Source organism: Hylaeus volcanicus, chromosome 3, assembly GCF_026283585.1.
Source record: "Hylaeus volcanicus isolate JK05 chromosome 3, UHH_iyHylVolc1.0_haploid, whole genome shotgun sequence".
NCBI classification, from domain to species: Eukaryota; Metazoa; Arthropoda; class Insecta; order Hymenoptera; family Colletidae; genus Hylaeus; species Hylaeus volcanicus.
Genome location: NC_071978.1, coordinates 12,295,111 through 12,322,765, shown reverse-complemented (window position 1 = coordinate 12,322,765; position 27,655 = coordinate 12,295,111). Strand labels below are relative to the sequence as shown.

The window sequence follows — 27,655 nt, the reverse complement described above, 5'->3', positions numbered from 1 at the left end:
GCGATGCAACCCGCGTGCTACGGTGCAAAAAAAGGAACACAGGACTAGGAAGACAATAATAACACACATTTAAAATTGTCTATTACATATATGTACAAATTCGTATTTACAGACGTATCATTTATTTATTTATTATTACTTCGTTCCATACTTCAATTTATTTTTCAATTTCTTCGGATTTATTCCGTACATCTTCAAACGTTCTGGATTCAACGAGGCGATGTCGCCATTGGGTTCCTTCTGCTTGAAGTCTTTACTCTTCGTCTTGTTAAACTTCTTCTTCATTTTTCCTTTCACCTGCGCCTTCTTCGACTGCTTGGAATTTGACTCGTCGTCGATAGCTTTATCTAGAGTTTCATTATTAGTATTAAGTTTGTGTTTCTTCTTCGCTGGCTGTCTGCATTGTTGGTCGGAGGGCTTTCGTTTTTCAGCTTCTGATTTTTTCTTGGTTTCCTTCGATGTCGTGTCTGCGTTATTTGATATCTTCTTGTCACTTCTAGCGAGAACATTGTTATTTATAGATGCTTCACCATTAGTTTCAGCAACGAATGAAACGTTTTGAGCTTTCTTCTTTTTCTTCCGTGGACGGTTCTTCTTCGTTTCCGTAGTTTCGGAAACAGTGGTGGAATTGTTCGCGATTTCCGATTTATCTGCCTCTTCATCCTCAGGGCTATTGAGGAATAAATATAAAGTATACAATTTATATAAAAGATCGAAGATTAAGTACAGGTTCTCTTCTTACCTATACAAACTTCTAAGTATCTTCTGCTTGAGCGCTTCATTTTTAGCCTTTTGCTTGTACATTTGAACATCATTTAGTTCCGCGTGTTCTGGCTTGTATTGTAGAGCTTTTTTTAAGGAACACCATTTATTTAATTCTTTATCATCGGCCATTAATATCTGACATTAGAAATGCATCGTTAAATATTTTCGTAAATAAATAACCTAAATGTAACATTGAAACTAACCTCTTCGACGCTCAAACCAAAATTGTTTGGCACAACTTTTCTATATTTAAATCTGCATGGTATATCCCCGATCATATCTTCATAATCCAAGGAATAATATTTGTCAAAATATTCTTCGTAAGACTTGTACTGTTCAGGATCGAATTTTGGTTTCTTTGTTGCTATAAGTTCGGCGAATTTTGATTTCCGTCTTCGTCTTCGTTTCTTCGTACCCTCTATTTCTTCCTGAACACTTTTAGATGCATCGTAATCGGCGTCCATCTGAAATTGTACCGCTGAAATGATAAAAGAATAAAAGGAAGATACAAGATAACGATAAGTTAATTACATTAAAATCGGGATCCTCGCAGTGCGGCCCTTTGTATTCTTCTTCATAATTTTCGGCATTTGGATCATAATTGTCCCACGTATCTTCAATTTCCAGTTCTTCGTCAACTTCTGGAAATTCAGGTTTAATATCATCCTCGGGAGCCGCGTAGTAATCGTCGTTAAAAATTTCTGTCATCTTTTTGTCATATTCAGTCGGATCAAAATCGCCATCCAAATCAATATCGTTAAATTTGATATCTTCATTTCCTGCGATAAAAATATTTCTCTATTAAATTAAACAATACAATTTAGAAATTGTAAATAACTAATTAAATTCTGCCTACCTGTAATCTCTTTCAATTTCATTAGTTTATCCTCGATTTCTTTCCTCTTCAATGCTTTTAATTGTTTCAATTCTTCTTTCTTTTTCAACTTCTCTTCTGCCTTTCTCATCTTCACTTCAGCTCTTTTTTGTGCTCTGCGCGTATCTTTTCTTCGTATAGAATTTTCCATAGTACGCGGGTACCTTTTAATAAACTCCTGATCGGGTTCTTCGAATCTAAAGTTGTATTTATGTTCAAATTCCTCTTGCTTCTCTACATTTTCTTCATCTTCCGATAAATTTTCGTCGTTGTAAACCATATGCGCATGATTTAAATCAATACCCGCGTATTCTTTATCTAAATACTTATTATTAAGTACGTAATCTCTTAGAAACTTCTCGTTTGAATCCAAATTAGGATTGGACCAAAAGTCACGTAGAGGTTTAAGTGTTTCTTGTTCTGTTTCATCTATATTGGATTCTTGCCCCTTTAACCACTCTTTGTAATCTGCCTCTTCCTAAACAATAAAAATTGTTCTATTTTTTGTAATTGAGAATTTATACATCAACTTACTTTCTGTTTCTCACTCTCAGACTTGGATTTTGGTTTTAGTAACTCTCCATCTTCTTCTTTCTCGTCATGCAATACACCTTTGAAACTTTCCTTCAATTGTTTTTGTTCTTGAGTATATGTGAATGTATTGGTTTTTTCTTTATTCTGTTTTAGCATATCCTCGTCCTCGCTGTCACTGTATTTTCCTTCTCTTTCCAGAATAATTTTTCGTTCATAGTCTCTTAAATAAACAGCTTTTTCTTTCTTTGACTTATCAGTTGACTTCTTCTCGCTATACAATTCTTGTGCTTTATTAGTATCGTCAAAAAATGTCACATCTTGTTTATAAATTCGTGGATCCTTCTTTTTCAAACAAGCCAAAGTTTTATAGAAATCTTTGTCAAATTGCTGGGCTAACTCCTGCAAAAATAAATCCGAATAAAATGCAAAACAGGAACTTATAGCATGTAGAATATCACACACATACATTTTCTTCTTCTTCCTCTGATGAGCTATCAGTATCGGAGCTTTCATCTGATGTTGCATATCCATCGATGTCTCCATACTTTGCTTTCACTGAAATACAAAATCTTTCATTTGGAAATACATTTTGATATGAGAAGTACCAGAGTTTGAAATGTAGCAGAAATATTACATACACTTATTCAATTCTTCGTTTTGTCGCCATGTATCATATTTTTTAGCATAGTCTGAATTTATTTTTATTTCTCCATCCGAATCAAAATCATCTCCATTAAATAAAGCAGACATGGTGTCATGAATTATTTAAAACACCTTTTCACTGTTAAATTAATCAGTAGAAAAAACTTACGAAATTATTTACAAAAATCAGTAAGTTCATGTACATTACACGACTATAAAATTAGAATAATTTGAGGATAAGAAACACTTCAGTTTTCCTCAAATTAAATTAAATTTTTTTATTTAAATTTCCACTGAATAAAATGAACTGTGAAGGTTATGTTTCGCATGTGTTGAAACCAATAGCCAACAGCCACATTGAGCCACATGTTTCTGTGTTGAACATCATTTTGTATGGGAATACTAATGTAAAAATAAAAAATACTTTTTAACTTTCTTGAAGTAAATATAACTTACAAAGGGATTGATATGTAATATTATTTACATTTGTTTCCCTTTAAGGAATATTATTTATATCTCTCATATTAGTTCAGACTAATATGAAAGGGAGTAATTGTTAATTAATATGAAACGGTTTTATTGATATATTTGACAAAGGAGATTTTTTAGAAAATTAGATTTATTTGAGAAATGCTATACATAAAAAGAATTGATGTTTTTGAACAAACACCATAAATTTTGTACACAGGTGCTGTTTAAGATACTTTAATATCTACAGATAAGAGTATAAATAATTTCGATCTATCTATCTTTATGTAATATACCTTATTAAAAAGATAATGAAATTACAACATAATCTTCATCTTATCACAAAAACAATCATGTCACGTATTTGCATACTTGTTCATATGGGAGCTTCTTTACAATAGTACCATCCTTTACAAGCTCTATATCTATACTATAGTTTTCTATATGAAGTTTATGCACTACTCCTTTCATACCTTTGTATTTTCCCCACAGAATCATGATTTCTTTTCCAATTGCAGGTATTACTGTCTCCAAATATTCTTGATCGATCTTTATCACATGATTTTCAACTTCTTTAGGTGATTTTAATTTTACTTTTCCAACAAAGTTAGAATTCTCTACAGACTGAATGACTCCCTTAGCTTTATAATATTTTTCACCAAGACTTTTTGTAATTATTTTCACTGTTAAATTTTCCTTTAGCCAACCTTCTAAATTATTGTCATCTTTCATGTCCTTGGATTTGCGTTTTGTTCCTTTGTTCTTTGAATCTTTCTCTGTATATTCATCGATTGATTTCTCGCGTTTTATAGCAGAAACTGTAATTGTTTCATTGCTAGTAGAACATTCGTCTTTATCTTTTTCTTGTTTTATGATGATGGGAAGTAGTTTTGGTTTTTTATTGATCTTCATTTCAAGAATTAGAGGTGCATCAGGATCAGTTTTTTTCAATGGCTCTTTGAAGGTTCCAGTTTCTTCCCCACCTTCTTGTTGACCCTTCTCTACCTGTTTTTCTATGAATTCCATCATGCGTTCTTCATCATCTTTATCCATCTTTTGTTTCTTTGCTTTTTTCTCTTGAGCTGCTAGTGTTTCTGGGTCTCTGTCAATGTATGTTACATACCAGCCTAAAAAAAAAATAGTTAAAATTCAATTACAATCCACTGGAAGTAGGGAAATAATAACTGAAAGAAATCTTACCTTTTTCTGTTTCATCTACTACGCATTGTCCAGAACGTCCAAGCCATTTAACAAATGCAGTTAAAGTAACCCAAATTGTAGCATTCATGTGTATATGTCCTCTGTCCGAAATGTATTCTTGATAAACACGATTAGCAGGCACACGTCTGGTGCCGAATTGTCTCTTTAATAAGTTTAAGTAACCTTGTGAGAATTCCCTTGAAAACTGATCCATATAACGGCTTGCATTGTCAGCAAACAATAGCAGCTGCCGATGGTGAGACTCTGACATAGTATGACATTTGAATCCATTCTCATCCCTGCATTGTTTCTGACACATCTGACAGTACCATCTTAATTTTTGCAAACCCTTCGCTTTGATTTTGTTTGCAATATATTTGGGTGTCCCCACTTCATGTTTACCCATTGTTATTCTTATATTGGAAATACTATTCCTTCAATTAATAACATTCAGGTTACGACCTGTATATTGTAATTTAGCATCTGTAAACTTTCTTCTTCCTTCTTCGACAGGTATGTATCACTGCCATTTAATTGCGTGAAATATTTTCAATCATAACCTAATAAATATCATATTTTCCATTTTGGAAAACGTGTGTATCACGATACATAAGACTTGATAGGACTCTAAGCTATTCGATACGCTATTTTTATTAATAAACAACAAAAGCAGGAATCTTATACACGTTTATTATTATAATCATCAATGGACACCAGGTATAGGCATCTAGCGGCGAGACGTCCGAATTAAGCCAATAAAAAAAAAATACCACTAAATATAGTTACAGTTAATTTATTACGATAAAATACATTGTGGAATTAAATTAGTGCATATTATATGTAAAACAACGATAAACTACGCATATTTTTAATAAAAAATAGAAAAAAGGAAACTGTAATTTTGTCGTGTTATAGTGGCGCCATTCGTGGTAAAACGCTCAAGATTGTCGTAAAATAAGCGCAACAAGTTTAAAAAAAAAATAAAATACATTTTTTTTATATTCTGTTTTTTATTGAATATATGCATCGTTTTACGTTGCTTTGCACATAATATGCACTAATTTAATTATAAATAATAAAATAAAGATTCAAATTGATAAAACAGTGATATTTTTAGTAATTGCGTCATCTCGCGAACAAAAGTAAGAACTAATTCTCGACAAACTTTGGCGTTTTCCGAACAGATGGCGCCACGATTATATGCAAAAATTACAGTTTCCTCTTTTCTGTTTTTTATTAAAAGTATGCATAGTTTAACGTATATTACGTATGAGATGCTTTAATTTAATTTGATAATGTATTTTATTGTAATAAATTAACTGTATCTGTAATTGGTGGTATTTTTTTTATTGGTATAATTCTGGCATTTCGCCGCTAGATGACAATACCAGTGCATGGATCTTTCCATATTCATAAAATGAATTATACAAATATATTATAGAAGCATATTTATTTTGCCTAGGGCTGGCCCTAATCTCTAAATACAGAACACGAAAGGCTCTGATAAGAGTTCTGATTCTATATTACTATTCTGTGGATTGAACATAATCACATATATTGTTTAGTTGATAGTTGGTCCAATTGGCTGCACTGTACCCTGTACCGGTCATGCATGTGTATGACTCCGTTTTCTGTTGCATACTGTGCTCGTGAAGTTTTGTTTTCATTCGTAGTTCCTCAGGTGTGCTCAGGTGTAACGCAAGGGAGAACGTTGACATGTCGTTGCAAGTTCACGACGTTCAGGTAATATTTCAAAACAACATGCAAAACCATGGACAAATCGAGTATCCAACGATACGATTTTCATTGTAACTCATTCAAAAGTTGTATGATATTTTCTTTTCGCGTTATGTTATCGTCGATTCAATGTTACTGTTAAATAACATCCTCAGTTTACTACATTTATCTTGAATACTGATTTCTGTAGCAATGGTATTCTGAATATTATATGTTGAGAACTATTCATCTTTTCACATTGTAGATAATTTTTTATTCAACTGTATCTTATGCATTTAGCAAAATGTGGTGGAACCTATGCAAGTCGATGCTCCTACAGAGGACAATGACAATGCAGAGGAAGAACCATATATCGTGGAAAACCCAACACTGGTATGTACAACTTAGCATTTTAAGGTATAGAAATGTTTATATGCATATTCTTTATTTTGTTGTTTTTGTAGGACTTGGAAGTCTATGCCAACAGCTATACAGGTCTTGCCAAACTATACAGGCTAATATACATAGCCGATCACTGTCCAATGTTAAGGATAGAAGCTTTAAAGATGGCTATTTCTTATGTTATGACAACATATAATGTTTCCCTTTATGTGATATTACATAAAAAGTTAGCACAAGCTGTAGGCAATCCTGGATTACCAGATGTCGCGGCAGAGTCAACATCTCAAGACACCTTAACCGTGGACTATGTTTGGATCGAGTCTCGTTCCAAAAAGGCTGCTTTGAAATTAGAAAAATTTGATACAGATCTAAAAAACTACAGAAGTAATTCAATTAAAGAAAGTATCAGGAGAGGTCACGATGATTTAGGAGACCATTATCTCGATTGTGGAGATCTTGTACATGCCTTAAAATGTTACTCCAGAGCACGTGATTATTGCACTAGCGGCAAGCATGTTGTTAATATGTGTTTAAATGTTATCAAAGTCTCTGTTTATTTGCAAAATTGGACCCACGTTTTGAGTTACGTTACAAAGGCTGAAAGTACACCAGACTTCTCTGATGTTCATGGTAAAGATAACAATCAGTCCATAGTTACAAAGTTAAAAGTCGCGGCTGGTTTGGCAGAATTAGCAACAAGAAAATATAAAATGGCTGCGAGACACTTTCTCCAGGCGTCGTTGGATCATTGTGATTGTCCAGAGTTATTGTCACCTGGAAACGTAGCTTTGTATGGAGGCCTTTGTGCTCTAGCTACGTTTGATAGACACGAATTGCAAAAGCAAGTAATTTTTAGCAGTTCCTTCAAATTGTTCCTTGAACTGGAACCACAATTAAGGGATATCATTTTTAAATTTTACGAATCGAAATATGCGTCGTGTTTGAAACTACTGGACGAGATAAAGGATAATATATTACTGGATATGTACATAGCGCCCCACGTTAACGTGTTGTACACACAAATTCGAAATAGAGCGTTAATACAATACTTCAGCCCATATTTGAGCGCAGACATGAGACGCATGGCGACTGCTTTTAATAGAACAGTGTCAGAGTTAGAAGACGAGCTCATGCAATTAATTCTTGATGGTCAAATCCAAGCTCGTATAGACTCTCACAATAAGGTGATTACTATTTAAGTTGGTATTGGTATTTATCAATGCTTAGCAGTTTTTTTATTTTCGTATAAACTTATGTATTTTCAGATTCTGTATGCAAAGGATGTTGATCAACGCAGTACAACATTTGAAAAGTCCATGAGCGTCGGCAAAGATTACCAGAGACGTACTCGGATGTTAATTCTAAGAGCTGCTATGTTAAAGCAACAAATACATGTTAAGGTAATCAAATCGTTTTACCTTTAATTTGGCGTATTATTCATGCTTACCTTATATGGTGCTTCATAATGTCTTTTTACAGAGCCCACAACGCGATAGTACTCAAGGAGGTGAAATGTCAGTCACGTGGAAGCAATAGTTCAATGGTGGTAAGAAATTGAACTGTGACTTATGCTAACCTTTTGGTTGATAAATGTGTTATAACGAACTGCCATGGTCAGTAAGATACGAGAAAATACTTGGATACCACATTGGACATGTTATCAATTGTATTTAAAATGCTGATATCGAAAATTGATTTTCAATAAATATTGCGTAACATGAATGTATATATCGTAAAATATTATAAGCAAAGAATTAGGATTTTCAAAACAATGCTAATAACATATGAACAAATCTTTGATAACATATGATGTACGCTAGAAACTTTGTCAATAAATATATAAATTCTGTTTTTCATGCATACGCGTACTCATTTTTTAGTACCAGTTTATGGATGAAAAAACAATTGCATAATTAATTTATAATCAACTCGTCTTATATTTTATGTTAATTTAATAGTTATTTATTAAATACCAAAGTCATTATTTTATATTTCGTATGTAATTTAATTACAATATTGTATAAACAGTGTATAACTCTTGTACATTGAAATTTATAATTCTATATAGTTCTAATATAAACATTGGAATGTTCACGTTTTTATTCGTTTAAAAAAATATTTAATTCTATGGCAACACATTTGTACGTTACTTTATATATCTTGTATAGATTATGTAACATCCACATATAATCCAATAAATTTTATTACAGTCTCGGTAGAAGTCTAGTTATCGAAGCTTGAATTTTAGAATTGCTTACAATGAAAAATAAATATTCCCGATGTAAAAGTACAATTTTCGTCAGTATTTCATATTAAAATAAAAGAAAGTTACCTTCATGTGATATTCATATAAAAAGTTTGTGTATAAATACAGAAAGATTAAAACAACTATAAAGATTATACATGCATAACATTCATAAATCTATAATATTGCAACAATATATTCTCTATAACAATATTGCAAAGCTTCCACTACAAATTCTCTTCTTGAGCCTGAAAAAGTTATTCTCTTGTTATTAAGTTGTTTATATTCCAGCCAATAACTTTGTTAGTCTGTATTCCAAACCTCTGTTAGCCAACATATACAGTGTTGTGTGTTATTTGATATTGTATATAATGACAGTTTTAAGCTATTGTATTGTATAGAAGTACATCATATATATGTTAATAATGAAAGCAAACTACTCATTAATTTTACTCATATTCAATTGTTATTATTTAACTTAATTACAGTATTACACTGACCTTTTAACTATTATCCTTTTTTAGGACTGAAATAATTAACTTAAATGTGATTGATTAGGAAAATTAAGATAATTGGAGGTTTTATATAGCAAATTATATAAATATTGCTTTTATTATGCTATTATCAATCCGCGAAAATTTGTTACATGAACTTTCAATTATCGTTAACTTCGAGATTATATATTCAGTCAGTGACGAGGTTAGGAATTTAGCAAGGAGGATGAACTGAAAATTGTTATTTGTAACAGGAAGAGGGTGCAAATGCCACTTTTCACCCTCCTTGGACGCGTCACTATGTTTGGCAATGATATACACACTTCTCTAAAAAAGCGAGTTCAACTAAACAACGACTAGAATATGATAACAAAAATTATATTTGAAATAAATTAACTAAATTATGTATTAAATATACAATATACTCTTTACAATTCTTTGTACCACAGGTTACAATTAACATAACATTAACTTGTTAAAATGTGCGTAATATTCGATAACATAAAATATATAAAAAATAAAAAAAAGTTATAGCACATTTTCAGAAATCGAATATAACAAGTCTATTTCAATTGTAAGATTACAGAGTACAAAATTTTATCAACAATGTGCAGTACGACAACGGCTGTAATTTGTGCGGAAGCGAAACTAGTACATATATTATCTGGCGTTGCGAATGAAAATTACATGGTGCATCAAATGCGTCTCGATTTATATACCTTTAAAGCGGTTGTAACGCCAAAGGTGACGAGAATTCCCAATCCAAATGCTAATAGATGAGGAATATACTTAATCCCTGGTATATCGGGTCGTTTTGCAACCAGCATTCCTAAGAATGATAATTTTTTCTCTGTGTACGGTGGATAACGACACCTGTAACCACCCAATTACTTCGTTACTGAGGGCCTGGTAGCAATTAGAAATAAATTCAGAGAAAGTTACTTACGATGCCAACTTTTCTGCTATTTTGTTGTAATCTTTGATAAGGCACCCTTTTTTGTGCACAAACGTATCGTAAGTATATTTTCCATGATAATGTCCTATACCAGAAGCTCCAACTCCACCAAATGGTAAAGTATCAACTGAAGTAACAAAATCTCACGTGAAATTGATATTCTGTAGCCGTTATACAGAGTGTTCATCTATCGGTGATTACATTTTTGAAATATTACCACCAATAGACAAATACCCTGCATATAGAATATTATAAAATTTTATGTACAGTAGCGGCAAATTAAGATTTTACAAGCAAAGCGTGGATAACAAAGATGCGAAATACAAATCAAAACAAGCAAACTGCAAATTAAAATTGCGGAAATTATTTCACAAAGAAATAACTATTAACCGAGTGTTGTGAAACACGTCGAAATAATGATTATTTTCGTGAATATAAAAAGTCAATAAAAAATTATGTTATGTTCTTGGAAGGATTGAGAGCATTAAATAGCCAGGAGATAGGGTTACATCGTGAGTGATATTAATTCTTTATTGCAAGTATGATTATAAAAAGAAATAATTATGTATGTGAATAAGTCATGCATTTTTCTACATTAGTGCATTAAAAAAGAAAAAAGCATATTGTAATAATGAATATAGACGTGTATAAAAGTAGAAAAACCAAATACCTTGTGCATGCATAAGTAAATCATTAACACAAGTACCACCGCTACTTGTATTATCAAGAAATAATGATATACTTTTATTATCTGTGCTAAATATATACAATGCTAGTGGTTTTTCCCTGTGCAAAATATGAATAATATATAAATCATTAAAATCAATATAATATGATAACAACTCACTCAAGATTAATTGTAACTTGATCTCAAAGAGAGAATATATTTCTTCAAAATTCAAAGAAATAAGAGTTGAGATCAAATTTTACTGTGGGATGGAGTACTATAATAAATCTTCAATCTAGATTAAATTATACGTATATACATAATTATGCTGGTATCGAATGCAGTGGGCTATACAAACGAAGAGCTAACAATCATTCCATTATCACGGTACTTGCCACCATCACCTTACAGGACGATAATAATAACGCGTAACCTTCAATTATCATGTGTATCAACATAATTTAATAATGCAATAGAAAACCAATATTCAAATTTCACTCAACAACCTAAGTCCATAGAAGTGTCAGGAATAAACCTAGGCATGCTCTACGAGAAAACTAATTAACTGTAGAAGAAGAAAGTTCCAATTGATTTAAAACCCAAACAATAATGTAATTGATTTTGTAATTAAACGTGGACATATTTTTATTCAAAAGAAGATGATATGGTTATCAATAAGAATGTGAATTGGCAATACATACTATAATGCTACCATTAGATAAGGAATTAAAATAGATTTGCCAATTATATCCATAAATTATTAAGCTATCTACCTTCACCTAATATCCTGACTCACCAGTAAACTGCATTATTGTTTCATTGACTGCCACACTCCCACTATTAGTTTGATTTATTATTAACTCTTGAACCCCCTTGTCCTTGGTAAATATGTACATTACAAGTGGACTCTCGCTAAATACAAAAAAAAATCACCGCGCATTCTTTTTTTGTACTGCATGTGTGTTTGATATGTAAATTAATAAGTATATAAAAAATTCGAGTTCAAGCATGGAAAATGAATAAAATAAACTGCTTGGTACCGCCAGTAATGCTAAGCACTGTAGACAGGTGCTTGTTAGCTTATGTTTAGAGTCGAAGCTGGATAGAATGACATGAAATAAAAATACATGGCATACCCTGCAATATCATTAATATGGAAGTGTTGAATATAGGTTTACCTAAAATTTGCATAGTCATAATTTGGGACAATGGAAATTTACATCGCAATGACATGTACAGAATATTGTGCAGGTATAATTTAACTGTTATGTAATTTGCAATTACACAAATTAGGGTGGTACGCACAACTAAGGGTGGTAAGTATACGAACAAATTTTCAATAAAAATACGTACTTTAAGAAAGTGTAAGTTCAATTTCATATTTTGTAACTATCGTCTAACAATTGCTCCTACTGTAAATGTGTCAAAATATTTGTAATATTAATATTGATTGAATTAAAAACTTACCGGCTATTTATGAAGTTAATTGCTTCGTAAGCATTATTTACGTTTACAAATGGTAATATAGGACCAAATATTTCTTCTTGCATAATGGGATCTGTGGGTTTAACATCGACAAGTATCGTCGGCGAAATAAATTTTTCGGTAGGATCACAGCTTCCTCCTAACGCTATTTTACCATTTCCGTTTAAATATTTTACAAGTCGGCTATAAAAATTAGTTCAATGAAAAGTCATGTGAAAGTATAAAATTAAAAATATTTATAAGAAACAAGTACTTATGAAACTATACTTACTGATAGTGATTGTCGCTAATTATACGCGCTAAGTCTGGACTTTCCTTAGGATTATCGCCGTACCATTCCTTTAAAATGTGTTCTGCTTCCTTTAAAAATTTATTTTGTACTTCGGGAGTACAAAGAACGTAGTCAGGCGCGATGCAAGTTTGGCCTACATTAATACATTTGCCCCAAAGGATTCTTTTTGCAGCCACAGTCATATCTGCCGTGCTATCTAGATATACTGGGCTGTAAATATAGGTGGTCAATAATTACCATGTAATTAAAGTTATATAATTTAATCTTATACCTTTTGCCACCAAGTTCTAACGTAACAGGCGTCAAAAACTTATTTGCCGCTTGATGAATGATTTTTCCTACTGTAGTAGAACCTGTATAAAATATATAATCGAATTTTTGTTGGAGTAAATCTGTTGTTTCATGGACACCTCCTGGTACAACATGGAAACAATCCTATGTAATAAAATAAAAATATTTTAAAACGCATCATGAAAGAGACAATGTAGTTGAAAAACTATATTTTTCATTGCAATATCTACCGTGTCTAAATACTTTGGAATAATTCGTGATAGAAGTTGTGATGTAGCAGGAGATACTTCAGATGGCTTGAGAATAACACAATTTCCAGCAGCAATTGCACCTGACATGGGAACTAAAGTTAATTGTAAAGGGTAATTCCATGGACCTATAATGAGAACTACACCGTATGGATCATTTCGAATTTCAACTTTGTCAAATATATTGACCATTGCTTTTGGAGGCTGAAACATAAGAGTGCATTTCAATTATTATATTTACATTGCTACATATAGTTGCTCTAAAATTATACAGTTATACCCAAAATGAATACGAAGCATACCTTTTCAGTAGCTGCCCATTGTTTAATATTCATGATCATATGTTTGATCTCTCCTTCTAGAACTTGTATTTCCAAAGCATAAGATTCAAATTTGCACTAAACATAGGAGTGTATACAATATGAACATATAAAATGTGATAAATATTTCAATACTAAGTAATGAATAAAATACTTTACCCTGCGTAAGTCAGAATGAAGAGCAGAGACAATTTCTGGCTTGCATTCATTTAACATTCGAAGCATTTGTTTCAACTGTTTTATCCTCCATTCTAATGGTTTTGTTTTGCCACTATAGAAAGCATTCCTTGCTTTCTCAACAATCTAGAAAATATGATAGTAGTAAGTGTGCAGTTATATTATTTAAATAAAACTAATATACTTACATCTGCATTGTTTGTTGGCATTTTACCATTAGGTTGTACTAAAATAAAAGAAACCATACAAATTCTCAAAGAAATGTATAAAATCAATAAAATCACTTGTGATAGTGAATAAGGTTAAATACATAAATAAATTAGACTGACTTGTAATACAAGAATCATTGTGTTCCTTACAAACTTTTCAAACTTTCTAGGTGAAAGATCAAGTCATTAGCATAGATAAGATTGATGTCAGCATTAAATAAATATGGAAAAAAATTTGGTGCAATTCAAAAGCAAATTACTTTAAGGAAGACGCATTGGTAATGTAATGCCACTTTCTTGGGTTAAGTGGTTAGCATGAACTGAATGTATTTATAAATGTTTAAAGAGTAAAAAATAATGAAAAAGACACATACAGAAGATAAAGAAATAACCTTTTAATTTGACAGTGATTCATGATCAATTTGGTTTAGTGTTTTAACTTTTGATATGAATCAACCGTAGGGAAAATAATGATAAAATATTAACAAATATAAAAGAGTAATTTGTTAATATACTAAGAGAGAATTATTTTAATACATTGTATTTCTAAACAAAACTATGTACATCACGTAAAAATGATTAAGCTACTAAGTACTCTCATAAATATTGAACAGGTGGTGTCACTCAGAACAAATAAAGCAGTAAAAACAGAATGTATAATTAATTCTCTTAATTTGCGGATATGAAGTTAATCCACATGTTTATGCAATCAGCTGAATTTAGGTAGCTTGCAATCGAACGTTAACAAAGTATTTATAAAATATCGATGTTATTTGTACGGAAACAATGATAAAAAAAAATGGTGCCATTGTGATTATACAGAAATAAATAACATTTTTTACGATGATTAACAATCTTCATAGGAAAAAAATGATTAACATTTAAAAAGAAATGCAAGTATTTAATGTTGATACTTACCTACCATTGTAGTATACTATACAATAAAATTCAATAAACTGTTAGATGTATACAAGGTGTCCGAAATGCCTAATTGCCTTAGTGAAATTATATAGAAATTTTATACACATCTGAATTTGCAGACGAAATGATGTATGAATTGCTTGAATATAATGCCAAACGACTCAAGAATTGTGTATTGAAGTATTGAGACTATTGTAATCCTCAGTGAAAAAAATATCTCTTATAAATGTACTTTGCACTCGTCTCCGTAACAAGTGTTTACTTCATGCAGGAACCGTTCAACTGTTTACAGGTCTTTCCAAAGGTGGTGTTATTTTACCGCGCAGCCGTACAAAACGCAAATGAGCAATTTCAGATGTGCAAAATTGCTGACGAATCTCACGTGGAAACCATTAACGTTGATTGCAGTTGATTGCAGTTGATTGCCTCTTAAAAGTTCTTTAGTTACGTTTGATAGATCGTGACGGAGTGTTATAGAAATAATAACAAAAATTATTTGCACATGCTTAACTTTGAAAGTTTCTAAAAATATTAATGAATCATACACGCGCAACTATCTGGAAAATGATATTCCATATCGCAAATTTTACATACACTTACAAGGCGTGGCCCGACGTGTGGTACAACCGAGCAAAAGGTGATACTACATGTAAAAATAAGTCGAAAAAAAGAAATAACATTTTTTCGTTCGACGCTTCGTTTTCAAGAAAATCAAGTTTGAGAATTCTATCCAGTATGCGTGCACTAGACTAATAAGGTAATGATATGTACGCGTCAACAAAGACAGCACTTTAAATAGTTTATTAAAAAATGTTATGTGATTAACGTTAGAAATGTCAATAAAATTAATAAATGTATTATCCATACATTAACATTTCTTATTTATAATACATATCTAAACCTAGAGGCGGTACAGTGCACGCGTACTGGATAGAATTTTCAAACTCGATTTTCTCGAAAACGAAGCGTCGAACGAAAAATTGTTATTCCTTTTTTGCAACTTATTCTTACATGTAGTATCACCCTCTGCTCGATTGTACCACCTGTCCGGCCACAGCCGGTATAATTATATGTATATTAATATACACATACCATAACAATTGTTATGGTATACACTGTTCATTATGAATGTAAGAATGTTAACATGAAAGGTAATTAAATACAAGAGTAAAAATAAGAGTAATAGTTTTTATAAGTGTGAGATTATTTGTTAAAATTTAAAAAGAAACAATTCGTTAATAAGAGGAGCTGAGGAAGTAGAATATTTGATAACCAATACAAACATTACAAATGATAGTAAGCCGGAAAAGAATAATAATTTGGGGCGATTAATGACACCATTTAGTTGACGAGGCACAGATCTTACTTACAGCACTTACTCCAGAGAAAGGCGGAAAAAGACTGAAATGACACTGATAAAGTAAGGAAGAGATACTGCAATTTCTGTTTACTTTATACTCATCTTAACCGGTAAAAAGGTCTTTTCCTGTGGATCTTTGCAGATGGCAGCACTAAATAAATTTATGACTCGAATCGGTAACATACTCAGCAAGCAACACTGTTACACAGTGGGTAACATTTGATTTAAATAATAAATAATTAATAAAATCAAAGCATAGCAACTTATCTGCGAACAATTAAAATTTTATTTATTCAGGAAACAGTCTTTAATTTAATTAATTACAATTTTTATCCACAGTGTAACGGCGGTATAATTCAAATCTTTTATTTGAAATTTATATCTGGGTTTCAAATTTAAAGTAATATATACGAAGAAGTAGGAATTTATAAATATAGAGGGTGGACTTATTTTTATCAAAAGAAATCTAATCAATTCATTGATAATATTCTTATGGAGATACAATGGGAAATGTTAAAGTTTTTAGTTGGCTAAAACTAAAATTGCATTTTTTGTTTCGTAATTTAGGATCGCGTAGAAAGAAAGAAAACAAAGGGAGTTTATTATACTTATTGGACACACGAAAGCAATAACGTACATTGAGATTCAATATTTTGTAATACTGCCAGTGATGTAAGTCGACGTCATTGTATATGAAAATTTTAAACTAGTTTCTGAAGGCTCATTGACGATAAATACAAGTGTCAGGTACGTTGTCGGTGTGATTATTTTTTATTGTTTTACTATACGATGTTGATCGGAATGAGGAACCAGCAAAAAGTAGTCTTTATTATAAGATGGACCAGCTTGGCTGTCATAGTCTTTAATACCAAAAATAGTTCAGTTAATGTTTTCTGGTAGATTTTGGTTTTTTCAATCAGTGCTCAATGTGCATCTATTAAAACTACGCATTACAAGTTGCAAACATTCACGTTCACAGTGCTAAAAAAAAGGTATTACAAAAATGCACGATTCAGTAAAAACATTGTATCTTCAACAATTCGTACCGCAAATATTATCATACACTTTTGGCGAAGGTTCTACGTTAATCTTCACATGATCGATCGAGGGTGGCATTTTTTAATATTGATATCGCATTAAGGCCCTATAAAACACAAGTCCTATTTTGTTTCTAGTTGAAAATGATTAAAAATTATTCTTTTTACTTTTTAATCAAATATACACACACGAATTTCACACACGAGACGTATTACATTTATTATAAGTTGGACTTTTCCTGCTTCTTTTTTTCTTTGTAAGGATATCAAAGATCACTTCTGTTTAGCAAACTCTGCTATAGTCTCTTTTCTAAACCTTGTACGAATGTACTCCGATTACATACTAATTTCAACGAACATTTTCAACTGGTTTTTATGACTACCCTATCTGGTATAGTCAACCTGTTCCGTCTCCAGGAGTTCTTAAGAAGAGGGGGTGACCTAGCGTGAAATATTTATCGAATAGAATACAGCGTCTAGAACTTGCGAAACATTCAATTTGAAGTTTCAAAGTGAACATCTATTTAGGATTTACGTATTGACGACAGCTAAATTAATTAACTCGTGATCCACTAAGGCGATTTCATCTAAAGCAACGATGGATAATGGTCAAGTGTAGTGTAATGGGTCAAGTAGAGACTCGCGATTACATAACAATCGACCTATCAAACAAATATGATTAAGCTGGATTGGTTATCGTTATCTCTAACTGACAAATAAAACTTTCGTCGTATCTTTACTTTTTGCACCAGTCACTCTTTAATTCCTTCAACATTTTTATTTTCATAAATAGAGGCACAGTGATCGTTTCAAGATGCAATTGCGTATTATTAAATTCACTCACCCGATTCATCGTCGTTCGATAGATCTGGCTGAATATCGATTCGACAATTTTTTGGGTCCTCGTTATTTTCTTCTGTCGGCGACGGCACTTGCTTTCCCTCTGGTATGTCAATAACTACTTCCGTCTGTAAATGCAATTTTTGTTATTTATTTTCGCGCAGGACAATTTTCTGTTATTATTTTCAAACTCTCATGTTTTTAAAGCAAAGTTTGTTGCACCCCTGGCTAAACCAATTGCTTCACAGAAATATTCATGACTTCTTGACATGAAAACTTATGGTGTATCCGTTCTATTCATTTATTAATATACTAAGGGTTTCCTGAAAGAACCCAATTGTCATTTTTGTTCCACCGCTTATCTTTAAACAGCAGTTCCCATGCCTACAGGCAAATGTAATTCAATGCTTCCTTTCACCTGGTCACCTTTTAACGAGATCCATTATACGATAAAAAACCAAGAATGCACTCCGTGGATGTTATGATTACTACATAGGAATATTTCTTTTAATGTGTCGTTAAAGAATCATTACAGCTGGTACAATCAATATGCATTTACACGAAAAGGAAAAAATCCATCAGTCAATACTTCAGATGATCTATCGATTTATAAATCCAACTACGTATGACATCTATAGACGAACTGGAAATTCCTCAACAATTATATTCTATTTCTACAATTATATTACAATTATATTCCTATTTACAATTATATTACAATTATATTCCTATTTAGTTTTGTTTCAATTAAGAAAGATGAATTACACACAAGATGAAACACATAATTTGGAAAACATTGCTCTATGCAAATCAGAAACGAATCTTGTATCATTAATCTTCAAGTGTGTGTTGATGTAAACATAAACAGATTGGTTTCATCATGAAGTGTGTGTTGATGTAAACATAAACAGATTGGTTTCATCAGATGGTATCATTTGCCCTCTCATGAAAAATGGTAATGAATCAGCAAGGCTAGTCGTGCAAGTTAACTATATGTTGTCAAAATCGACAACATTATGCGGACGGGGCTATATGAAAGTCATCTAAGTCAATGAAACTTTTTTTTTGTACGTTTTTCTCTACGGCGGGCGTCGCTTTAATATACGTCAATGCAGCGTGATTGGCGCGTATAATCACCACCGTATGATGCTTGATCATTTTAATCGGATAATGCACAAATAGAAATCAAACATATAATTATTGAAATACGTATATCTACACTTGTCAAATGCACTTGTAAACCCACACAAAGGATACGAGCAATTTTTTAAATTTCTTTTCGCGAAAAAGTCCAAAGTTTGCCGCCATTGAGTTATTAGAATAACTACAAGTCTCTACTCAATACTATAATTCAGCGCATAGTGCAAACGTTGCGTCACTTTTTCCGAAGAATCCTGCACTTCCGAGCACGGTGTGCTTCATTAGCGATGACATCAAACGTAGATGGGCTTGTTTATGTCCTCAGAACCCGCAGGTATGCCAGAGGAATGTAATTATGTTTACCTGACTAGAACCAGTTTGTCTCACTATTTTGCAGACACTATTATGTAGACAAGGATGTAACGTGACTTAACGAAGCTTCGATTTCTCATGCAGAAAGGGCTCCAAAGAGCTGCCATTTAAAAATTCCTTAATATGATTACCATTCGTAAATATATAGGTCTCTAATATAACATTTCTCGAAGTATATCTATACTTGTAAAATGCACTTGTAAGTGTACACAAAACATACGAGCAATTGTTTTAATTTCTCTTCACGAAAAGGTCTAAAGTTTTCTACCATTGTGTTATTAGTTATCTCGGCTTGAGATTTCAATGAGTCTATTGTGTCTCACTATTGTGCAGAGCGTGACATTTATGTAGAAAAGGATCTAACAACGAAGCTTCGATTTCTCATGCAGAAAGGGCTCCAAAGAGCTGTCATTTAAAAATTGTTTAATATGATTACCATTTTGTAAACATATAGGTTTCTAATATAACATTTCTTAAAGTATATCTATATTTGTAAAATGCACTTGTAAATGTACACAAAACGTACGAGCAATTGTTTAAATTTCTTTTCGCGAAAAGGTCCAAAGTTTTCTACCATTGTGTTATTAGTTATCTCAGCTTGAGATTTCAATGATTCTATACCCGCCACTGCATTTACGTACCCTAATAGCAATTTAAATGATCTCCTCCAACAAGTTTTATAACAAAGTAATCATGTTGCCATGCTCGATAATGGATGGAAATCTAGGCGATTTGAATGCTTGATCTAGATACGAACATTCGAGATGCTCGACTTCGGTAACAGATCACATTAATAATTGCAATTTTTTCCAGTTACGATTGTTCGAATTGATATGTATAAATGCGCGATATTTCCTTAGCATTTGTAACACTTTTTTGAAGTGTTTTTAGTCAGGCGCGTGGAGATTTCAACGATGGGATAAAGAATGATTCACTTCATCCCGCAGAGATGAACCGCCACTCACCATTTTGAATTTTTGAATTCTATCACTAGAGATCACGTGTATTCACAATTGCTGTAAGTTCAAATCAGGTTTATAAGAACGGTGGGTTTTAAAGCGCAGCACAGTCGTCGACGTGAAGCAACGTAGATCGTACCGACTGGATATCGAACGGCGATTGACTCAATTTTAGAAGCGACCTGAGCGGAAGCAGCCAGCGGGGAAGGGGAGGAAGTTCACCATAACTTATGCATCGAGTCAAAAATGTCGGGGTCGCGTTTATTTACATAGAAGCAGCGAACACTCTATTGTCTTTTGTTACACGATGGTTACCCGTGTTTTGCTGATTGTTTGGGGCTGATTTGAACTTAAATTGGGACCCGGCAGTCTTCGAGTTGAAGCATTCTTTACATCCATCTAGATGTGTCACAACTGTGAGCAATGTTCGAAGATAAGTGATCTTGAAGTTTGAATAGTATTCAAATCGAGTAATTATAATTGTTACATGGTGAACTTTTGTTACATAATGGTTAGCGATGTTTTACTGATTAATGAAAGCAGATTTGAACTTATTTAGATCGAGTGATCTTCGAGTTGAAGCATTCTTTACATCCATTTAGGTATGTCACAACTGTGAGCAATGTTCGAAGATAAGTGATTTTGAAATTTGAATAGCATTTAGATCGAGGAAAGGTAATTATTACGCGTGATTTTTGTGATGCGTCGTTTTTCAACGAATGCAAATAAATTTAAATGATCTGTGCTTACGAAGCTGATATAAAATTACGTAACTTGTTCGAAAGAAAAACCTGCAGCAATTAAGGATCATAAACCGAAACGTATTGTCGTTTGCTCGTGGTGGTTTCACTACACTTTCGTTTCCGTCATACCCATTTGTCTGTATCGTTTCCCTGAATTCTCTCTAACTCTCGTGCTCATTGACTTTCATCTAACTTTCTCCTCAGGTCGAGATCTAGCCTTCTTGCATGTGTGTTTCAATTATCCTGCGCAAGGGTACGTGTCGTACCCGTAACCGTGAAAGTTTCCTGCGTAATCTCTATCAATTGTTATTTAGCTCAATTGAAATAATTACGCGTGTATCTATTTCTATAAATAAACGATGGCTTATGACAGAAATGATAACGTTTCGATTTTCTCTTTGGACAGATTGCTATTACATTAGGTCGGATTAAATATCGGATAACAGCAGATTTTGTTTATTAATAGAGGAGAAATAGACCGTTTCACCGTTCGGTTTTCCATTGAAAATTTTCGCAAGTTCACCACGTCAGAAAACTGAAACTTCTAACTATGGGGTTGAACCATCGTATTACGATGAAAATCGATGAAGTGATTGCAATTTTAATAGGAATCCAAATGCACACGCACAATGTGTCCTTCTTCCAGAACGTTCAATTTTCTTATGTGCTTCTACCGAACTGTCAATTTGAATAGATCATCTATTCCTCTGTCACCTTGAACGTTGTTGTTCCAGATGGTTCCAAGGACATTCAAGCTATCCTAAAACTGTCCAAGTGACACAAAACTTGAGATGAAAAGTATTTTAACCGTTTCATAATTGCCCCCTCCACCTACCATAAAAGACGCTTTTGATTAAACGAAAAGATAACGTACGTATTCACAACGATCTTTCAACCGCGCACTATCCAAATCGTGTCCCATATACACGATCTGTCTAAAAAGAAACCGAACTTTTGCTATAAAAAGAAAAAAGTACAAGTAAAGTTTATTTACTCAAAATAATCTCCCTCTGCGTCAATACAGCGTGTAGACCGCGTAATTAACATTTCGAAGGACCTTTGTAGCCCCTTTTTTTGGTAGCCCGTTTAATAGGGCGGTTACAGCGGCCTGAATCTCCGAAATGTTGCTATAATGTGTCCCTTTCATTGGAATTGGCATTGTTACCTTGGATCATTCACGCTACTCGCCTGATCTGTCTCCCTGCGATTATTTTCTTTTCTCAAAATTGAAAATTCCAATGAAAGGGACACATTATAGCAACATTTCGGAGATTCAGGCCGCTGTAACCGTCGTACTAAACGGGCTACCAAAACAGGAGCTGCAAAGGTCCTTCGAAATGTTAATTAGGCGGTCTACACGCTGTATTGACGCAGAGGGAGATTATTTTGAGTAAATAAACGTGTGTGTAAAAACTTTACTTGTACTTTTTTTCTTTTTATAGCAAAAGTTCGGTTTCTTTTTAGACAGACCGTGTATGCACGTATTTTGTCAGGACGTGTATCATTTTTACATAACAACTATATGATCTGGTGTTTTGAAGCGGAATAAACGTCTCCTTGATCTTTCTTAAAAGTCAATTATCTTTATTTACAGTGGTTACGGAATGCGCGACGTATAAAAGTGACAAACATTATTAACGAGGCTTAACTATGGCACAATGGTATTTATACGTGTTCTGTTTAGCTGGCAAATTATGTCCTGACTGGTACATTTTGGTGCGGTTGGTTCTTAGTACCACTGACTGAGCCGTTCGACGGCTCGTTTCCATTCAGCGATTATTGGCTGGTATCGCTGTCGATTCTCCTCGTTTGATTTGAATATCGTTTCGACTTTACGGAGTTTGAGGACCTCCTCTCTGTCTTTCCAAACACCTGCAAGAAAATGGGAATATCGATATTATGGGGTAACGAGAAACACTATACCCACAGTTGCGTGTCAATGTCAACTCATGGTCGATTAGCATGTGCGCTAATAACAATTTTTTCTTAATATTATGTTTGTCAAAATTTTGTCCAACTCTGGTTGATTTTTATTGTACGAAAATGTTCTTGGCGAAAACGCTTTTTGTCGCGAGAATGCTATTGTGTCTCGTCGCGTGTTAAGAATAGAACGAAGCAAATTTGCATACCGCATTGTAAACCAGCGAGAAAAGTCACTCCTAAAATAGACATTTCCATGCTGGTTGCGCGCTCCACATCGAGACCTGTAAGATCTGCTAGGAATTGTAGTACAAAATCATTCGTGGACACTCCGCCATCGACTCTGGGGAACAATACAAAATAATAATTACGCGATCAAGACATGGTTTCATACATATTTCATTGACAGACTGTATTCATTAAACTTGAACAAGATCGGAGGAATAAATCTTTTTGAATTTTGATCTTTTATTTATTCCCGTTGAATAAACAACGACTTCGATAACCTGCTGAAATTGTATTTTTAGAAAATGCTCCATTCTGACCGTATTTTGCGATACGTGAAACAAGTTTCATCGCAGAGGGACTCGTAAAGGAGCAATATCCTGTAGACGATACTTTCCAGCAAGGACCGAACGATGTGACCCTTCTCTGTCGTGAGTTTTATCCCGACGAACCCAGTAGCTGCAGAGTAATCATTGATAGGAGCCTGTAAAAAAGTCATGACATGTTATGTGAATTATACTCGACGGAAGAATTCTCTTTTCAATCATTTCACTAAACGATCATTTTAATTAAACGTACTTGCAGTCCACTGAAGGCTGGCACAAAGTATACTCCATCGGAATCGTTCAAGGCGCTTGCTATGCTCGAAGTCTCAGAAGGATCGGTAATGATGCCTGAAACAAACTGCGTCTTTAAAATTCGAGACTTGTCGGGAAACATACATTGAATTTTATTAAAAAGCAATCCATCTGTTAATTTTATTTTCATTATTAAGAGAACTACTCTGCGTTTGCTGTACGATTAATACAGTTACCAATCTTTTTGGCCCATTCCACGAGGACTCCAGTGTCGTTCGATGCACCCTCTACTACGTACGCCAGTTCATCGCGAATTCTCCATCCGATTACAGGATATAAACCTGTTGAAAAATGGGAAAGAATGTAATAAGATGCGCGATGAAGCAGATGGTTCAGGAATTTGATTCCTAGGTAGATATATTCCTAGGTAGATTGTAGTTGGTGCATAATTACCTGTGATAGAAGCGTGCGCCTTTGTTCCCGTGTTAACATTCAAAAATGTCCCTGTCCCCATGGTAATCTTCAAATCTCCTGGCTCCGTGCATCCTGAACCAAACAGCGACGCGCACTGATCTGCCATCTACTTTAAATAAGATTCTCGTCAGAGTCAAATAATATTCTCGTCAAATTTAGATTAAATAATTATTATTATTATAATTTCATTTCATTTCATTAAAATAATGTAAGCATACAGACGCTATACAAACTAGTTTTAAGTTAATCTATGTAAAAAAGGCGCATTAAGATGTTAAGCAATATGTTAATATGTTCATGTAACGTATATGTTATATAAACCATATTCGGTTTAAAAGCAATAAATAAATAAATAAATAAATATATAAATTTTCGTCAGAAAAAAAGGTATTCCAAATTTGATACTGCAGAACATTGCATTATTTAACAATCTTCTATTGTAAACAGGTTAAAATAAAAGTAACGACACATTAACACGTTGATCGCCATGTCACCCATATGTAATAAAATTAATTCTGAAAGTTAACTGTTAAAGAAAATAAATTTCATCGCCATGTCACCCATGAGTAATAAAATTAAATCTCAAAGTTAACTATTAATGAAAATAAATTCGAACGAAATTCTCGAATTTCGACGAAGTCACAAAAATAAATACTACGATAAATGTTTGATTGCCCAGTTTCCAATAGTCTGTAAACAAAATTTAATCGCAGTAGAAATTTTCAAGTGTATTAGGTCTAGGAGTCAACGTATTAAAGTAATTATGGAAGAATTTACCGAGCAAAGTATCGGGATTTCGACACCGAATATTTCCTTTGGAGTCACCCCAAAATCTCCAGTTGTGTCCACCACTTCAGGAAAGATATTATGCGGGAGTTTCAGCAGGTTTATTATTATATTGGACCAGGTCATCGTGAATGGATCGTAAATTCCGGTTGCTGATGCGCTTGAAATGTCCGTCACGTGCTTCCCTATGAAGAAAACACGTTGCAGAAACCAATTGCTCAGCAGAATGTCCTTTCTGTCGACGTTGAACGCGACGATCTGGTTATACAATTTCATTCACGTATGATGAATAACGTGGTTGTTTTTTTTTTTTAACATGTTTGGTTTCGTACCGGTAAGTTTATACAAAAGCCAGCAATCAACCCCTCCGAAAACTGCATTTCCATTGTTCGCTGCCTCCTGTAAACCTGCCACGTGTTGCAGGGCCCATAATAACCTCAGAGACATCTAAATTTCAGTGTAAAATAAACGATTGAAAATAAACAGCACGGAAATCAAAGTACTCGAGTGGTTTCGAAATGATTAAGGAAAAGAAAATTTAAGAATCGTAATAGTGTAAATAAAAAAATCAAGTTCACCATACTTTTACATTACTGTGTAGCTCAATTGTTTTTTATTCAAACCATGATGGTTTTTAGACTGCCATGTACCAGACGAACGCGTCGATAAATCATGAAATGAAATGAAATAATTGATATCCAAGGTCATAAGCTTGTAAGTCATTACATCTTTCGTAAAGAAATTCAAGAGTGTTTCGTAACCGATTCCTCAATATTCCCAAGTTCTAAGTATACGCGAACAAGGTATCTAAGGAAACGAACCTGCGTGTTCATGAATTTAAAAACACTCGCAGCCAGGAATCGTTTCCTCCTGGAGAGCGTGTACAAAATCTGCGACCCTAATCGCAGCCCTTTCATTGTCGCGGAGGAGTTCCATTCTTTCACCATATCGTCAGCGCGGAGATCTTTCCACGTTATGAAGCTGAAATACACGACAACTGGTCATTGACATGAAAGGCTGATATTAAAATTAAACGCATAGCAGGGAGAACAAAGAGGGTCTGTACTGACTTGTGATAGTGTCTCCCATCCTTCGTGTTCCACGTTGTGAAACTTCCTCGTTGCGTGGATATTCCGAGGCAGACAATGGATTCTGGTTTTATTCCGCTGTCTGTGATTGATGAACATGTAACTTTGGTCAATGCGTAGATCGTTTCCTTAAGATCAGCTATCGAATAAATATATTACCTTCTATAGTGGTCTTGATTACTTTTACTATGATCCTCCATAACTCGTCTGGGTCTATCTCCACGTGGCCTGGTTGGGGATACAGGAGCTGAACCTGAAGATTTCGAAAAGAAACTTGTTTTTGATTGCGTGAACAACATTCTATCAACTTATAGCTATACTTTACGATAGATTCTAGTATATATGTACAATCAATCCCATAAATATTCGTAATTTCTACGTCTATTAAAGAAATTTGTTTAAATCAAATGATAGGTTTGATATTTTCAAAGAAATATTTCATTATAAATATATACAAGTGTAAAGTTTATTCATGTACATATTTATAATGAAACATTTATTTGAAAATATCAAACCTATCATTTAATTTAGACAGATTTCCTTAACCCCTTCAGTAATCATTACAAAATTAAAAAATAGAAAAACAACACATTCTTTTTATGAACGAATTTTATTTACTGAAGATGCCAAAACATTTTCGAATGCCCTGAACAATAATTTTCAGGAGATCGATGCAGCGATGATTACCAAGAAAACATGTTTCGCCAAGGTCAATGAATGAATGTTTCCCTGTTGGTTCGTGATACTTAAACGTTACTTAAACCATATATCATACAGTTACATATATCATTTGATCGCTGAGTATTTCTCACATTCGTGGCCTATATATGTTTAATAACACTCTGTAGGTCGAATTAATTCTGCCCGAATTAGTACGATAAACTCAGTGTCAAGCGTAACTGGATTAATAGATAATGCGTTCAAGTGTAAATAACCCACTAACACGTAAACTTGTCGTTCCTCGGCAATATTTCGCTACGGATAACGTATAATTACGATATTACGCGAGAAGCTGTTTAGAACCGGTTCACGCGAACGTGGATTACGGTAACAAATAAACACCGGGTTTGAAACCGCAGCAGTTCCGAGTTTCACGTGGAAGAATTATTGGAAAGTCGATTCAGACAATTGTCCTCGCGATCCACTGTTTAATACTATTTTATTTACTTCAGTGGGAGTTCATAGACTTCTAGAATTCAATTATTGAGTATTTCAGAACCGTTGATTA

General features: G+C 33.3%; 5 protein-coding genes across 12 annotated transcripts in view; 1 reads left to right on the top strand and 4 right to left on the bottom strand.

The window, feature by feature from the left end:
• Positions 1-70: 70 nt before the first annotated feature.
• Positions 71-3,281, bottom strand: LOC128874405 (protein KRI1 homolog). The gene is made up of 8 exons (XM_054119184.1): positions 2,812-3,281; positions 2,640-2,728; positions 2,174-2,572; positions 1,622-2,117; positions 1,297-1,544; positions 969-1,229; positions 743-900; positions 71-670 (listed from the first exon to the last, which is right to left on the bottom strand). Exons 1-8 carry the CDS (start codon positions 2,921-2,923, stop codon positions 136-138), a joined length of 2,298 nt encoding a protein of 765 aa, XP_053975159.1. The 5' UTR covers positions 2,924-3,281; the 3' UTR covers positions 71-135.
• A 128-nt stretch (positions 3,282-3,409) lies between these two features.
• On the bottom strand, positions 3,410-5,213 carry LOC128874406 (DNA/RNA-binding protein KIN17). The gene is made up of 2 exons (XM_054119185.1): positions 4,484-5,213; positions 3,410-4,410 (listed from the first exon to the last, which is right to left on the bottom strand). The coding sequence occupies exons 1-2, from the start codon at positions 4,887-4,889 to the stop codon at positions 3,635-3,637; spliced, it is 1,182 nt and encodes a 393-aa protein (XP_053975160.1). The 5' UTR covers positions 4,890-5,213; the 3' UTR covers positions 3,410-3,634.
• A 683-nt stretch (positions 5,214-5,896) lies between these two features.
• Positions 5,897-8,455, top strand: LOC128874362 (COP9 signalosome complex subunit 1). Its single transcript, XM_054119051.1, has 5 exons — positions 5,897-6,226; positions 6,500-6,592; positions 6,664-7,785; positions 7,867-8,001; positions 8,081-8,455. The coding sequence occupies exons 1-5, from the start codon at positions 6,200-6,202 to the stop codon at positions 8,135-8,137; spliced, it is 1,434 nt and encodes a 477-aa protein (XP_053975026.1). The 5' UTR covers positions 5,897-6,199; the 3' UTR covers positions 8,138-8,455.
• A 116-nt stretch (positions 8,456-8,571) lies between these two features.
• On the bottom strand, positions 8,572-20,756 carry LOC128874359 (aldehyde dehydrogenase, dimeric NADP-preferring). 7 transcript variants are annotated; one of them, XM_054119044.1, is made up of 13 exons: positions 19,214-19,315; positions 18,147-18,270; positions 13,964-14,001; positions 13,758-13,901; positions 13,581-13,676; positions 13,261-13,482; positions 13,011-13,174; positions 12,719-12,949; positions 12,430-12,630; positions 11,759-11,874; positions 10,287-10,422; positions 10,060-10,213; positions 8,572-9,094 (listed from the first exon to the last, which is right to left on the bottom strand). In XM_054119044.1, exons 1-13 carry the CDS (start codon positions 19,298-19,300, stop codon positions 9,074-9,076), a joined length of 1,734 nt encoding a protein of 577 aa, XP_053975019.1. In that variant the 5' UTR covers positions 19,301-19,315; the 3' UTR covers positions 8,572-9,073. The 7 variants fall into 7 exon arrangements, 6 of the variants coding, with proteins under 6 accessions (XP_053975019.1, XP_053975020.1, XP_053975017.1 ...); XM_054119045.1 differs by lacking the exons at positions 8,572-9,094; positions 19,214-19,315 and adding an exon at positions 20,620-20,756 and having other exon boundaries at positions 9,703-10,213; XM_054119042.1 differs by lacking the exon at positions 8,572-9,094 and having other exon boundaries at positions 9,703-10,213.
• Positions 20,757-22,917: 2,161 nt separating this feature from the next.
• LOC128874361 (putative glycerol kinase 5) overlaps positions 22,918-27,655 on the bottom strand; it is a 6,142-nt gene continuing 1,404 nt past the window's right edge. Inside the window, exons 2-12 of one of the 2 annotated variants that reach the window (XM_054119049.1) lie at positions 26,587-26,680; positions 26,410-26,509; positions 26,161-26,320; positions 25,672-25,786; positions 25,331-25,524; positions 24,533-24,659; positions 24,316-24,420; positions 24,081-24,175; positions 23,822-23,985; positions 23,486-23,619; positions 22,918-23,228 (exon numbers count right to left, since the gene is read on the bottom strand). In XM_054119049.1, coding sequence (XP_053975024.1) covers positions 23,086-23,228; positions 23,486-23,619; positions 23,822-23,985; positions 24,081-24,175; positions 24,316-24,420; positions 24,533-24,659; positions 25,331-25,524; positions 25,672-25,786; positions 26,161-26,320; positions 26,410-26,509; positions 26,587-26,680 — 1,431 coding nt within the window. In that variant the 3' untranslated portion in view covers positions 22,918-23,085. Of the gene's footprint in view, positions 23,229-23,485; positions 23,620-23,821; positions 23,986-24,080; positions 24,176-24,315; positions 24,421-24,532; positions 24,660-25,330; positions 25,525-25,671; positions 25,787-26,160; positions 26,337-26,409; positions 26,510-26,586; positions 26,681-27,655 lie in introns of those variants that run through there. The other variant, XM_054119050.1, reaches the window with a different exon arrangement.

What these genes read in the sequence shown, in the direction of transcription:
- LOC128874405 (XM_054119184.1), bottom strand. Translation starts at nt 2,923, where the DNA reads ATGTCTGCTTTATTTAATGGAGATGATTTTGATTCGGATGGAGAAATA. An exon ending in AAACGAAGAATTGAATAAGT is followed by an intron (nt 2,729 to 2,811) that starts GTATGTAATATT and finishes TTTGTATTTCAG; the next exon opens with TGAAAGCAAAGTATGGAGAC. An exon ending in GCGAGGATCCCGATTTTAAT is followed by an intron (nt 1,230 to 1,296) that starts GTAATTAACTTA and finishes GTACAATTTCAG; the next exon opens with ATGGACGCCGATTACGATGC.
- LOC128874406 (XM_054119185.1), bottom strand. Translation starts at nt 4,889, where the DNA reads ATGGGTAAACATGAAGTGGGGACACCCAAATATATTGCAAACAAAATC. An exon ending in AGTAGATGAAACAGAAAAAG is followed by an intron (nt 4,411 to 4,483) that starts GTAAGATTTCTT and finishes TTTTTTTTTTAG; the next exon opens with GCTGGTATGTAACATACATT.
- LOC128874362 (XM_054119051.1), top strand. Translation starts at nt 6,200, where the DNA reads ATGTCGTTGCAAGTTCACGACGTTCAG. An exon ending in TGCAAGTTCACGACGTTCAG is followed by an intron (nt 6,227 to 6,499) that starts GTAATATTTCAA and finishes TTATGCATTTAG; the next exon opens with CAAAATGTGGTGGAACCTAT. An exon ending in GTATAGACTCTCACAATAAG is followed by an intron (nt 7,786 to 7,866) that starts GTGATTACTATT and finishes ATGTATTTTCAG; the next exon opens with ATTCTGTATGCAAAGGATGT.
- LOC128874359 (XM_054119042.1), bottom strand. Translation starts at nt 19,300, where the DNA reads ATGATCAAGCATCATACGGTGGTGATTATACGCGCCAATCACGCTGCA. An exon ending in TTCATTCTGACTTACGCAGG is followed by an intron (nt 13,677 to 13,757) that starts GTAAAGTATTTT and finishes TCCTATGTTTAG; the next exon opens with TGCAAATTTGAATCTTATGC. An exon ending in ATAGCAGAAAAGTTGGCATC is followed by an intron (nt 10,214 to 10,286) that starts GTAAGTAACTTT and finishes GGGTGGTTACAG; the next exon opens with GTGTCGTTATCCACCGTACA.